A 12,746-nucleotide genomic window follows, 5' to 3' on the forward strand; every position below is an offset into this window, starting at 1 on the left:
ATTGTTTCTTGCAGCAGAGTGGACGGTGCGAGCAGAGCCGCGTTCTAGCCCAAGGTGGAGAGAATCATCGCCCGAATCCTGACGCATGTGTGAGCAGTCGCCTCCTATGGTCTCCTCTGTCCTCGCTTCAACTGCCGGAAAGTGCAGGACCGACGGCAGGGCGTGATCGACGGCCAGCCCCAAGTTGGGCTTTTGCGACCAAAATAGTTGGCACGGCTTGCCCACTTAGGCGCAGCTGCGGCACTCTGGAGAAAAGAATCGACTGGCATGGCGTGAGAGTCTTTTGCCGTGTGTCTCCGTCTCTCTGGCCATTCGTCGCTATTAATTCTCGAAACACTGCGAGCCATCAGGTTTTGAGCGCGCGGCAAGACCCGCGCGTATTCTGTTGCAAGTCCTGTTCGCCGGAGCATCCGCGTAGCCCAATCGGAGTAGCCTTGCGGCGCAGGTGCGCTGCTTAACAACCAATCTGTCTCGTGGACAGTCTCGAATGAAGCGATTTCCGACGTTCCGGGACAGAGAAGAGCATGTTCAAGAGGAGAGAAGGGGACTTGGTATCGAAAAAGGCGGATGACGGGCTTCTTGTTGGGGGCCAGTTTCGAGGTCGTCGGAGAGCGTCTGTGGCTGTAATGACGCCAAGGACGGGGCTTGAATGCTTCTCGACAGACACCCACGGCCTTGACTGCGCCTTTCTCGGAGAGGTTTCAACTTGAGGACATGATGACCAGTTAGGTCTAGAGGGAAAAAGAGTGTTCTAAAACGAGGATGCGGGGACGCGCAAGTTGGAGGAAAATGGATTGTCATCACCAGTGTAAACCCCCCCCCCCCCACCCCTCCGAGCTGGACACGGGCGGATATCTCCCAGAGACGGTGGCTTTTTGGGTCTTGGGAAGCTGAACGACGAGGACATGATTCCGCTAGCGGCGAATATCATGGCCGTTGCCTGGAAAAGTCAAATGAATGCATGTATGAGGAGTGACCAGATTTTCCTGATTGGCAGCACTGCTGCATTGTCAGCAACGGTTCTAACAGAGGCGGCGACGAGGCGGATTTCGAGTGGACACGAGCAGAGTATCGGGGCGTTGGGTTGGATTGACGGCGTTGGTCTTGAGAGCGGAGCAGTCCGGAGCGTCGTCGTCCGCGAGGGTTGGTAGTTGTGTGGGAGGAGAGGTCGAGGCCGAGGGCGGCGGATTCACGGTCGCTTGCTTCGTCACTTGTCGAAGCTCACCACCACGCTAGGTACTCGACAAACCGCCGAATGACCCAATCCAACCAGCCACCCACACGCGTGCACACGACCCCTACTAGGTGCTGGACCGGCCCGCCGAGCGTCCCTCTGACCATGTTCCCGTGGGTTTGTTGGACCTTGGGTTTCCTGTTGGATCTGGTGCCTGGTGCGCCCCGCACACAGCGACGACGATATCGTCCAACATGGCCCAGAACTGCTCGAGACGGCCTACTTACTTTGCCCTGATGCCGTCACGGTGCAGCCCTCCATGTCCTCTGGGCGCGTCGCTCCCGCTGCATCAGGACAGCCGAGCGCGACGCGGAGCGGGCGCTGGTGGAGCAAGGCTCAATTCAATGGGCGTTGCTTACTAGGGGCTTAGCCACCCCACCGACCTCGCTCACGTCGCGGCAGCGAGGCGCCAATCCTAGTAGACGCGAAGACTGCGAGCAGCGGCAGTGCTTCTTGTGTAATGCTATCGCGACTACCTGTAGCTCCAGCCAGCCCTCCCGCGTCTCGTCCAGGCATCAACGCCCACCTCTGATCCAGTCAGGCCGGCCTGCTCTCAAAAGTCCACGCCTCCCCCTTCAGGATCCACCCGTCCACTCCCACTCCCAACAACACCACCTCTCCTGTCTGAACCAACCAACTCGAGACCAACAAGCGCTTCCAACTCTCTTGCCATCTTTCTCCAACAATTTCACAACAGCTTCACAATTGTCTTGTTGTCCTCTTGCTATAAATTCCGAGAGCAGGTAGGCCTCATGTCTTGGTCCTCTGCCAGTCATCTGCCAACCCTCACTGTGCCATACTTTGCCTTTCTTGGCCACGCGCTGTCTCCTCATGATCCCTTTCTAAGTCATGGCAGGTATTTACTTCGTCGTGGCCTCGCCGCTTGCTGCAAGTCCCTTTCGCTCCTGTTTCCGTCGCTTCTGTCACCAACCACGCTACCACGGCCTTGAGAGTCATCCTTCTTTTGCTCTACCTCGTACTCTCCGCCTACCCACTGGCTACTGGTACCATCACCGAAGATATCGTAGGGTCCGCCGTCGACCCTCGAGACTGGCCATGTGTATCTTCGAGCAGACAAGCCGCTTCGGGGACGAGCTCGTGCAAAAGTGCAGTCATCCTCGTGCTGGACCAAATTGCCCTGAAAGAACATACATCGGAGTAGACCGGCGTCCCGACTCGTCCAGGAACGTTCCCCCATTTTCGTCTGGCTTCTCAACTCCTACCACGGAACTGGGTCCTCCCACTCCGACTTATGAGCCCACATACACCACGGTTACCCACACGCCTGGACCTGACCTTGGATTCTTGCCATCGGAGAGGAAGCCTGATCGGTCCAACAGCGGGAAGCATCGCCGTCATGGATCAACGACAACCCGGGACTCTCACTACAGCTACTCAAAACCCACGGTGCAGTTTGCAGAGCCTCCAAGAGGCCCGCCCAGGCCGCCAAACCGTTCAGCAGCAGCAGCAGACCCTGGTTCAGACTCAGAGGGATCAAGACGCAAGCACAAGCGACCGCCACCAATTGACACGTCGCTTCCAACCATGAGCCCGCCGCCTGTCGTAGTCCATGACGCCTATGGTCCCACACCTCCATCGGAGGACAATGAATACACCAAGTCCAGGAAAGCCAGGGAGTCCCGTGATGCCTACGATGCTGCCCTGGATGAGCTTCGCGAGGAGAAACGCGAGCGTGAGAAGAATGAAAAGGCCCTTGACGACTGGGAAGCGCAATTCGTTGCTCCCCGTGCTGACTTTCGCGAAGAGATGCGAGCCATGAAAGCCAAGCAAAGGGAAAAAGAGGATAGGGAGAGGCTGGAAAAGGAAGCCTCCCAAAATCAAGGTCGTGAGAGCGACGCCTATGCCAACTTTTTGGCGGGTCGTGAAAAGGCGCGAGAGGAAGCACGTCAGCGACCTGCCGAGGACCAATCCTCGCCGACCTGGAGCTCAGGCACGTACAACGACCACATCAAGAGGGGCCAGTACAACACAGAGGAGCTCAAGAGGTCGCCGACGAGTGAGCGCATTAGGAGCCCGTACGCTCACACTCCTGCAGCTGCGTCGTCATATCGTGCGGCCGAGGCGTCCACTCCTCGCTTGAACCTCTCGACATCGAAATCGCCTGACGAGGACTTCTCGCGGCTGTACGAGTCAGAGTACCTTCAGACCTTCTCTGATCGCAAAGACAAGGACAACTCCCGCAAGCACCACTACCACAGGCACCACTACGAAAAGGACCACTACAGCCCGCCAGGGCACTCCCGACACCGATCCGAAGACAATTCCAGTTTTCAGTCGCTGAAGAACGAACAGGCGATTATGGAGGCTGAACTGGCCGAGGCCGAGGCGCGCATGAAGTACAACAAGACCAAGCGCCGGGTCTCGGCTGGCGACGGGGACATTGAGATTCGCCGCGACAGCAGCGGCAGGCTGGTCCAGCGTCGGAAGCACAAGCCCAGCGGGAGCAGCACCTTGGAAGAGTTTCGGAAACACCGGGTCAAGGTGTTCAACTCGTAGTTGGCTCTTTGCGTCCAACTAGTTTGGCCTTAGAATCGTTTCCGATGGCTGCTTTCCTGAATCTTGCGCGAGAGAGCTCCTTGAGGTCTCCGTCTGTCAAACATCGCGCCAGAGACCCCGCGTCTCCCGCCAGACTTCTTGGCCCATGACGAGCTCTTCGCCCTCTCCACTGCTTCCATGAAGGAAAGATGAGCGATGGAGGCGTACTGTTGTTGATGTGCCGATGAGATGGTCTGCTCATGCTCTTTGTGATCCAGAAGAGGCTCAGCGGTGCGAGGCGAGTTGACGCCGCCGCTTCCATGGGGCAGGGAGGTGGTCTGTGGCCTGCCTTTCCTTCCTCTCTTCCCATTTACTCATACGTTTGTATATAGCCAGTACGTCTCCACGTGCGTGTACTTTTCGCTTTGGCTGGCGAGATGGAGTTTGGCGTTCTGGCAGGGCTGCTGTCGTAGGCAGCCCGTTGGGTTATGGCTTTGGTTTGAGGTGGTGCTTGCTTTCTTCTTTTGATACCCTCTTGGCGTCTGTTTCTTTCTCTTGCACCCACCACCATCGTCGATCTTGTTTATACACATACCCTGAGATACCCCTTTCCTGTTTTTTTGTTCATGGAAATCAAAACCATAATCACACCAAAACATCTCTCTCTCTTCCAACCTCTACTTCCCCCAACACGCGCACAAATCAAAACGTGACCAGCCTTCTCTATCCATCCATCCATTCATACATCCATACATCCAACCCACCTGCCCACCTCTCTCACCGCCCTGCCTTGCCCAGCCCTGCCCTGCCATATCCCCACACTCTCCCTCCTAACTACCCTACCCACCGAATCTTCCCCATACTCCTACCATCCACCCGCAAGCGACGATGCCTGCCACTGCCACAACCCTTCTCCATCCGCCCTTCGCTGCCTGATTCACTCGCGGCGTTCAAAGTTGCGACGGCCAGCCAACCAGCTGTCCGCATCGGCGCGCTACGAGAGCGCCGACCGCGTTCCGGCGGGAGCTCAGAGCGAAGTTTGGGTGCGCTTGTGGCGGTGGACCACAGATGGGAGGGGAGGAAGGGAGGGAGGGCTTGGAGGCGCGCACTGGTCATGTGGTGTGAGCTAGCTAGCCAGGTATCTTTGTGCTAGGGCGTCAGCTGGACTGCGAAAACATCCTCGATGGATGCGAAGGAGAGAGGGATGGATCCATGGAGGGAGAAAGTTTGTCAGCTGAGGTGCTTGCTTGGTGATTCGACACGTGAGAGTTTCTGACATTTGGATGCTGGAATGACTGAATGTCTACATGGGTACATACATGCATATATATACACATACATACATATGTATATGTTTATAAACATACATACATACATATATATAGGTCGTTTGTAATAACGGCGTGGAATAACTTTTGGTAAATATAATGGAATGCCTGAGTACTCCTCACCAAATTCCTTGCCCTAGTTGAATCTTTAGTGTGAAGCCCATGCCCCATCGCATCTTTCCACCATTTTCGGCCTTACATCTGTTTTTTCTTTTTTTTTTTTCCCCCTGTCTGACCTATGAGATCGAGCGGCTTTAGGAGGCCGGGGTGATAGCAAGTACCCGAAAATTCGACCAGGGCAAGGGATTTGTCAAGGCGTCGTCAGGGATTCTGTCATCTTTTCCAAAAGTGATTCCACGCCGTCATTGCAAACGAGGGGATTCGACTACTTCTGCTATTTCGCTTTTGCTTTGTCTCGTCTCCCGTCCTTTCGTCGGGCGTTTTCTTTTGTGCTGTTCTGATCCAGAGAGGGAGAAGGAGATTCACGCAGCCAGTGACCTTCCGATCCCACAAGAACCCTCCATCACCACGCACCCCCTTCCCATTCTTTCCCTCCTTTCCCTTTTCCCTATTGCTCTCCCTACGTACCCCACCCCCTCCCCTCACGCCCAGCTCAGCCCAGCCCAGCCCAGCCCAGCCCAGCTCAGCTCAGCTGGCCGCCAGCCCACCCAGCCACAACGCCACGCGTCCCAAATGACCGCGCAGCACTCGAACAACTTCAAACATCTACGCCAAACGCAAAAAATGCCGCCTACGCGCCGGTTTCCGCATGCGGCGTGCTGCGCACCGGTGCGCGCGAGGGGGCTTGAGTGGGGCTGCTGCTGGCAAGGTGGTGGATTGGAGGTGGAGGAGAGCTGGTGACAGAAGGAGGGCGTAGATAGATACACAGGTAGTGAGAGGATGTCTGCCGCTGGCCGGGGGTTAGTTTTTTTTTTTCCTTTTTTTTTTTTTTTTTTTTTTGTGGTGATGAACTTGGAGATGATGGAGGTCCCGCACCATTTTCGCTGACAGCGACTTGGCACCTTAAGTACCTCACCTTGTCTACCAGCAAACTGGATGGATGTCTGCCACTGACGGGCAGCGCAGCACAGCACAGTACCCAAACCTCCTTTTTACGGAGTAAGAAAAAGAGAAGAGGAGAATCACGGCATGGCGCCCCCACCTACCTACCTACCTCCCTCCCTCCCTAGCGCCAGCATCATCGACGGTAGTGCTTCGGCCCGCACACCCGACTATGTTCAAAGTTGCCGGGTTGGGCGGAACAAAGGAGCAAGCGAGCGAGCGAGCGAGCGAGCTGGGAAGGGTGGAGGGCCGGCCGGCTGGCCGGGGCCAATGCTGGTTCTGCAAATGGAATGACGGGGGGTGGGCAGGCCGGGCAGCCGCCAGCCTGAATGCGCTTAGTTGCGTGGGCGGACGGGGAGGGGAGGGTTGGGTAGGAATACTGGCTGGTAGTGTAAGGTGGAAGCTAGGAGTAGGAGAAGGAGGAGCAGCGCATGGGTTGCTGGTCTGATTTGGTTTTCTGGAGGCTTTGACAAGGGGAGCAGTGGAGGGTCTAGGTGGTGATTATTGTGATGATGATGGTGACTGAAAGACATTGCGAGCTTATTGGACCTCCGTCCCGCTTTGAGATCGTCTTTGTGAGTCTGAGCTCGACTGCCCCGTAGATGCAGCTGTGTAGGTAGTCCAGCCCCCATCAAGCCGCTACCATTGTTTCTGCACGCTCGCTGCTCAGCATCGCAGAAGCATCGCTCGACTGCACTGCAGCGCTGCAGACCACCCAGACAGCAGGCGACCTGCAGCAGGCGAGCAAACGAACAGACCTCCGCACTCCTTTGTCCTTCTCGACATGCGTGCAGCAGCTGCAGCAACTAGGAAGGAAGACTGCTGTATCGGGGCCGACTCCGCTGGCCCGACTACGTTCAAAGTTGCGTGCTGTTTGGGCTGTGCAGAGCTGCAAGAGGCATGATACGTGGTGCTAGCTGGCTAGAACCGTGGCTGACGACTGAACCCTGTTCCCGGATGCGTCGGCGGAGGATGGGATGGAAGCTGTGGGTAGAGGCGGCTGAGCTGACGACATGGCTCCCTCTTGCGAGCCGAGCCGCCTTAGGGGATGCTGATTTTTTGTTTTTTAGTAGCGGCGAGAGGTGGGAATTGCACCTGGTGGAAAAAAAAAAAGATGGAAATCAAAGCGAGTCGAGAGAGAATTGAAAGCACAAACCTGAGGCAACAGAGCACAGCCCAGCCTAGCCGTTCAACCTTCTAACCGCAGTATCCACGCCATGTCGGGTACAGCCACTCCGTCGACGCCAGCATGTCCAAACGATTCGCCGGCCGCAAGCGACCATGGTGGAACTCGCGTGGCCAGCCAGGAACATAACAAGGTGCCTCATCCGTATGTCCCGCGCCGACGGTGAAGATTGCGGGCGAATTACTGGAATGGTCGAGTGGTGGATGCGCGGGATGCCGCTTGATTGGCTGCCAGAGACAAGTTTGCACGTAGCAATGTGGAATCTTGTCTTGGAGTTGGCCGATGGCGGCGCTTGGGGGGAGGGGGGGACCAGGGTGGAAAGAGGACTACGAGGTTGGAATTCAGCCGGCACGATGGGAATTTCTTGGATACGGTATAGCCTCAGGCATGAGAATCTAGTTTGCTGGTGGCTGGGTGCGCTTGGTGTTTGTTTGGTTGTTTTTCGCCGGAATGAGGGTCGAGTCTAAGCTTCAAGGTTTGGCTTTTTCGTCTTATTTTGCCTTCATTTATTGTCTTGACGGAACTCGGAGTCGAATGTGGGCGCTGACCGGCGTCTTCGTTGTCGTAGTCATTCGCAACGGACTTGGATGGCATGCGAATGCTCAGGCCTGGGTTTGCTCGCTGCCAAGTCTTCCCCATTTTTGGCCAACCTCGTCGTCCATCATGACTGTAGAAAAGTCGCCTCAAGTTGCTGGCCGTTGATGGGTCTGCGGTATGTTGTCCGCTGGACAGAAAACCGCACCGAGACAATCATTGAGTCCACGACATCAATCTCCGAGACATGCGTCGACGACGTGCCGGTGGTCCAGGATCAGGAAAAGAGGCCCATGATGACCTTGCCGAAGCACCTGCAAGCATAGAACAGCGAAAGCGCATCCCATTCGCCGCGCTCACAAGATCAAACGCAGCAAACCCTGACCGTTGGCCAAAACCCCAACATCCCTTGACGGGAAACGAAGGGGGGTTCGTTGCCAGCACGAGAGGTGAACGCATGGGACGAAGGGTGTGCCGGGGGTTCAGCACAGGGAGAAGAGACTGGACGTCGACAGACCTCACTCACAATCCAGCAGAGGGCACCTGCGCAGCCCAAGAGCGGTACGCCTCAATAGCCTCATGCAGGGCTCTACGTGCGAAGTTGGCCAACACCTCGCCGTGATTCGACAAGGGCGATGCCGACCAAATCTTCTGCAAACGTCGTGGCCAGGGGAGCTTATTTTGCCAGATGGTCCGCACGCACGCCCGCCCGCCACGGTTCCTCAGTCGCCGTGCGCGCTGGCTGGCACGTCAGTGCATGGGTCCGAGGCTGGCTGCATGTGTCTGGCTGACTCCTCCTGGGCCAAGGTTCCTGTCTTTCAAGGGATGCTGCTGGGATACCAGGCCGTGGGCGCCCGCGGATCGAAATTGCGGCTTCAAAAAGATTTTGGTGCTGCAGTTGTCAGCGCGAACGAAGGAGGCGCCGCGCCTGTCGTGGCCCCGCTGGTTGGATCGACAGACAACTTCGAACGCAGCGCGTGTGGAGACGGGTTCTTAAGGTTTTTGGCTCGGTCGAATTCGTGCGTTGCACGAGCTGGAAATCCTATTTTTGTCGAGCCTGAATGACGTCCTGTCCAGATCCTCCCCTGCGGATCATGCTGCCCATACGCCACTCTGAGAAAGAACATCACTGTTGGCCACATATGCTGTCATTCGACTCTTCACTTCTATCCACACCGGTCGCATTCCTGACAGTCCCAAGCGCCGTGAATTTGGTGAAACCTGCTTCATAATACTCTATGTTCTGCACAACTTGCTTGCTGTTCTGCTCATGTGCACAGCGACATATGCATCACATCGAATTTGATCAGCTGAGGCACTGACAAGCGACAACGGTAGCATTCTCCAATTTTCCAGAAGCGCGGGGTGCATACGCTGGGTGCGGCGGAGACGAAGGAATGAACGAAGGAATCTAGCCGACCCGGAATCAGCGCCAACGGGCGCTATCCGCAAAATGTCGCCTTGGAAGAGCTGGAAGCAGCAGGCTTCTGTCAAAAGGCTCAAATTCTTTCTCAAATCCTGATGCCCACGTCAAATGTTTGCACCTTCCATATCAAGTAAGTAAGCACAGAATCATGTCCAGATTAGGAAGGAACATCTTCCAAATAGCTGGACCAGGGGGAGCGCAAGAAGTCCACATGCAACCGACAGCGTGCAAGAGGAAGCCAGTCTCTCATTATCGCTATGAAAAAGAAAAGAAGCCATAAAACCCGATTCCGATACTGGTATGCAATGTGCAGGGAAGAAAGCTATGCAACAACCTGAACGCGAGATTGACAAGCTCGAAGGATATCTTTGCGTGTGCTGATGCTGATGCGAAAAAGGAAATTCGGTCCTCGGAGTCCAAACGCACAATGCCATGTGCCCAGTGCCAAAATGTTCATTACCGCCAAGTGAGACTTGTAGGGGAACAAAACAAATGTCTATAATAGCAAACCCGCAGTTCAAAACGCCAAACCCAGTGAAGACTTTCACTGTTACCATTACTCGTCCCTTGCTCTGGTGTATACGGGAAATATCGTCGTAATCATCACTGCTTTTGAAACCATGCCTTAGAAGCAAAAGTACAGGACGGACCCAATGGCAGTTGCGCCCAACCCAAGCCACCAGAAACGGTCAGCGTCCGCGTGCTCTACGGCGGGTTGTCCGAGCATTCTGCGGACAATGGGACCGTAGGCTTCGTCGGCGCGCTTGACCTTGGAGCTGGCAGTGGCACCGGTAGGGTTGAGGGTCGTGGTCGGGAGCATTTGAGGAGGTGTGTATGCCAGGTATAGAGGGATGACTGGAGTGCCGTCCCATTCCCAGAGGTTGAGACGCTTGTGGTTGTGATACTTGTCGGTCACTACTTCGTATTGCTGTGGCGCAGAGTCAGCCTCATTTTATTTCATCGCCCCACTCTTGGTCGGTCGCCGATCAGTTGGAACACACCTTGAACGTAGTCGTCTGGTTGTAACGAGTGTAGACGCCGGAGTCGTGATTGCACGGATCCGAGTAGAGCTGGCGGCCGTCGACCTTGATGGGTGTGAGGACTAACTTGTCGTCCTCGATCGCGTAGCTACCATGCTGCCACTGTACTATGCCCTTGGGACATCCTGGGTCCCCAGCTGAGCATTGTTAGCGGGAGTAAAGCGCCTTTGCATTGCTGAGTCTTACGGTTCGCGACTGCGCGGTAGAGAGCGGATTCGAAGTGTCCATCGGAGGTGAAGGAGTAGGAAATGCCGGGGAGAGCGGGCTCAATGAGGGTGTCCTTGACAGGGTTGTAAAAGCCCTGTGGCGTAGACGTGTCAGTTTATACATGTCCAGGCAAAATTGCGAGTCGCTGAGCGACGAGAAAAAGAGCAACGTACCGGCCCGGTGAGCGTCTTGTTGGATTTGGAGGACCAGGTGCCGACGAGGGCGGAGTCGAGGTCGGTGGCGGCCACAACGGAGGCCGATGCGGCGAAGAAGAAAAGGGCAGCGTTGGCAAGCATGATGGCAGCCGGGCGAAAGTTGACGAATGACTCGGCAGACGGGCTGGACGTTGAGGCTCTTCTGGGCGGCGCACGGTGGTGGAGGAGAGGTTAAAGCACGAAGGAGAGCGCGCCTCTCTCAGCGCGGCCGGCCGCGCGGACCACACACCAGCCAACCCAAGGCCGTCACCGCCCGCATTGCACCTTTTTTTATTCTACTGCACCTTTCCCCGGATCTACGCCACACCCGCCAGCAAGTGCTACGCACTGTTTTTGAACAACCGTTGAACGTCACCAGGAACCGCGACGGCACGTCTACAGCCTCCGAGTGCTTCTTTGGTGCTGCATCCCGTTCCCTAACCTTGATTTATTTTGGCTTTCGGGTTGACAGGGTTCCATCGCTGTTCGCTCGTAGGCCCAGCAACACCATGGCCTTTCTATCCTTGCCCGCAGCGAAGAGAGAGCTGCGCAGGCACGTCCGCCAGCTTCTTTCCACACTGTCCATCAGCTCGGCTACAAGTCAAAGTCTGGCCTCCTTTCATGGGCTTTCCTCCAGGGAAGCTCGCTGACATCACCTGCAGCTTTGAACGCGGCTCGAGCACTCTTTTCTCTGCCCGAGTACCAAGCTGCGCGCAGGGTGAGCATCTACTTGTCCATGCCGGCTGGGGAAATATCAACGGCTGGAATTGTGCACGATGCTCTCTCCAATGGCAAAAAAGTCTACGTGCCCTACACATACGAGAGGACTCTCAACCCAGAACTGAGACCCAAGTCAATCATGGACATGGTGGAGCTTTTTTCCACAATCGACTACGATTCGTTCCAGTCCGACAAATGGGGCATCCCCACACCAAGTGCTGACTCCATAGCCGCCCGAAAGAATACTTTTGGAGGTGTAGGCCGCTCCGAGGGGATTGTGACTCCCATAGACGAAGCCGAGTCCGGCCTGGATCTCATCGTTGTGCCAGGCATGGTCTTTGATTCGGAACTTGGAAGGCTGGGACACGGCAAAGGCTTTTACGACTTTTTCTTTGATAGGTGCGCCCAGCAAAGTACGCAGAATGGAAAACCAATGCCCTTTCTTGGTATGTTTTCAAGCTCAGGGGAGAGGAAGCTCGAGGCTAACGTGTCGCAATTAGTCGGCCTTGCATTAGTAGAGCAAATGCTCCCACCGGATCAGTCCGTACCTATGGACTCGACCGACTGGCGACTTGACGCCCTAATCACCGGCGCCGGGCAGGTTCTTCGATCCAACCCATCCCGGTCCAATGCGCCGTCATAGTTTTTGCGGAATCAAAGTTGCCCATTTACAACCACCAATATGTCCTTTTCCCATGTGCGCCAATGCCCGTAACGTGTTGCCGCCCGCCTGACGCGGCTTCGCTCTTGATCTGGTGGTTCGCCTCGACATCGTATCCCGTGCTATCTCATCCATTCAAGCTTTGGATTAGGGAAACGTTGTCGCCCTTGAGCAGGATTTGTCCTGGACAAGTCAGCTGCGTGGTATAATTGTGGCGAATTGCTGGAGACAGACCTAGATTACGCCTAGATTCTTCCTTGGTCTTGGTCGCGAGCTTCACCTCAACAGCGTCGTCAATGACCAAGTTCATGAACTCGTCGAATCCCTAAATCTTGTCAGCGGTCGCTGCGCACGATTGGCAAGAAGAGGAGCATACCCTGATCTTGCCTTCGATGCGCGTCTCGAGCTGCTCGTAGAGCCAGACCTGGACGGTCGACCGCGTTTGGAGCTGCTTGAAGATGAAGTTGATAGGCGGCAGGAGCACCTTGTTTCTGTTTCCTCCACCGCGGCCGGCCATGGTATTGATGTGGGCGAATTGGAGCGGCTAGAAATTGCAATCGAGACGGTAGAAGACGATCAAGTAGCGGCAGTAAGCGGACGCGTAGGGAGAATTGGATGGTGTAAGTGGTGGGATCGAAGCTCAGCGTCGGCGGACGTG

General features: G+C 55.8%; 5 protein-coding genes across 5 annotated transcripts; 3 read left to right on the top strand and 2 right to left on the bottom strand.

The window, feature by feature from the left end:
* The first annotated feature begins 1,617 nt into the window (after positions 1-1,617).
* Positions 1,618-3,928, top strand: IWZ02DRAFT_315891 (uncharacterized protein). The gene has a single exon (XM_066764134.1). It carries the CDS (start codon positions 2,084-2,086, stop codon positions 3,749-3,751), a length of 1,668 nt encoding a protein of 555 aa, XP_066621340.1. The 5' UTR covers positions 1,618-2,083; the 3' UTR covers positions 3,752-3,928.
* On the top strand, positions 3,872-5,059 carry IWZ02DRAFT_315921 (uncharacterized protein). Its single transcript, XM_066764136.1, has 2 exons — positions 3,872-4,066; positions 4,123-5,059. The coding sequence occupies exons 1-2, from the start codon at positions 3,991-3,993 to the stop codon at positions 4,881-4,883; spliced, it is 837 nt and encodes a 278-aa protein (XP_066621341.1). The 5' UTR covers positions 3,872-3,990; the 3' UTR covers positions 4,884-5,059.
* A 4,832-nt stretch (positions 5,060-9,891) lies between these two features.
* On the bottom strand, positions 9,892-10,809 carry IWZ02DRAFT_380938 (chaperone for protein-folding within the ER, fungal-domain-containing protein; the record flags this gene model as incomplete). The annotated part of the gene is made up of 4 exons (XM_066765136.1): positions 9,892-10,194; positions 10,268-10,443; positions 10,493-10,607; positions 10,687-10,809. 4 exons carry the CDS (start codon positions 10,807-10,809, stop codon positions 9,892-9,894), a joined length of 717 nt encoding a protein of 238 aa, XP_066621342.1.
* Positions 10,810-10,943: 134 nt separating this feature from the next.
* On the top strand, positions 10,944-12,289 carry IWZ02DRAFT_316089 (5-formyltetrahydrofolate cyclo-ligase-like protein). The gene is made up of 4 exons (XM_066764139.1): positions 10,944-11,127; positions 11,204-11,313; positions 11,370-11,873; positions 11,928-12,289. Exons 2-4 carry the CDS (start codon positions 11,217-11,219, stop codon positions 12,068-12,070), a joined length of 744 nt encoding a protein of 247 aa, XP_066621343.1. The 5' UTR covers positions 10,944-11,127; positions 11,204-11,216; the 3' UTR covers positions 12,071-12,289.
* Positions 12,143-12,707, bottom strand: IWZ02DRAFT_316078 (small nuclear ribonucleoprotein E). The gene is made up of 3 exons (XM_066764138.1): positions 12,465-12,707; positions 12,323-12,413; positions 12,143-12,271 (listed from the first exon to the last, which is right to left on the bottom strand). Exons 1-3 carry the CDS (start codon positions 12,603-12,605, stop codon positions 12,216-12,218), a joined length of 288 nt encoding a protein of 95 aa, XP_066621344.1. The 5' UTR covers positions 12,606-12,707; the 3' UTR covers positions 12,143-12,215.
* Positions 12,708-12,746: the final 39 nt, after the last annotated feature.

Source organism: Phyllosticta citriasiana (genome assembly GCF_038021145.1).
Source record: "Phyllosticta citriasiana strain CBS 120426 chromosome Unknown IWZ02scaffold_9, whole genome shotgun sequence".
Taxonomy (NCBI): Eukaryota; Fungi; Ascomycota; class Dothideomycetes; order Botryosphaeriales; family Phyllostictaceae; genus Phyllosticta; species Phyllosticta citriasiana.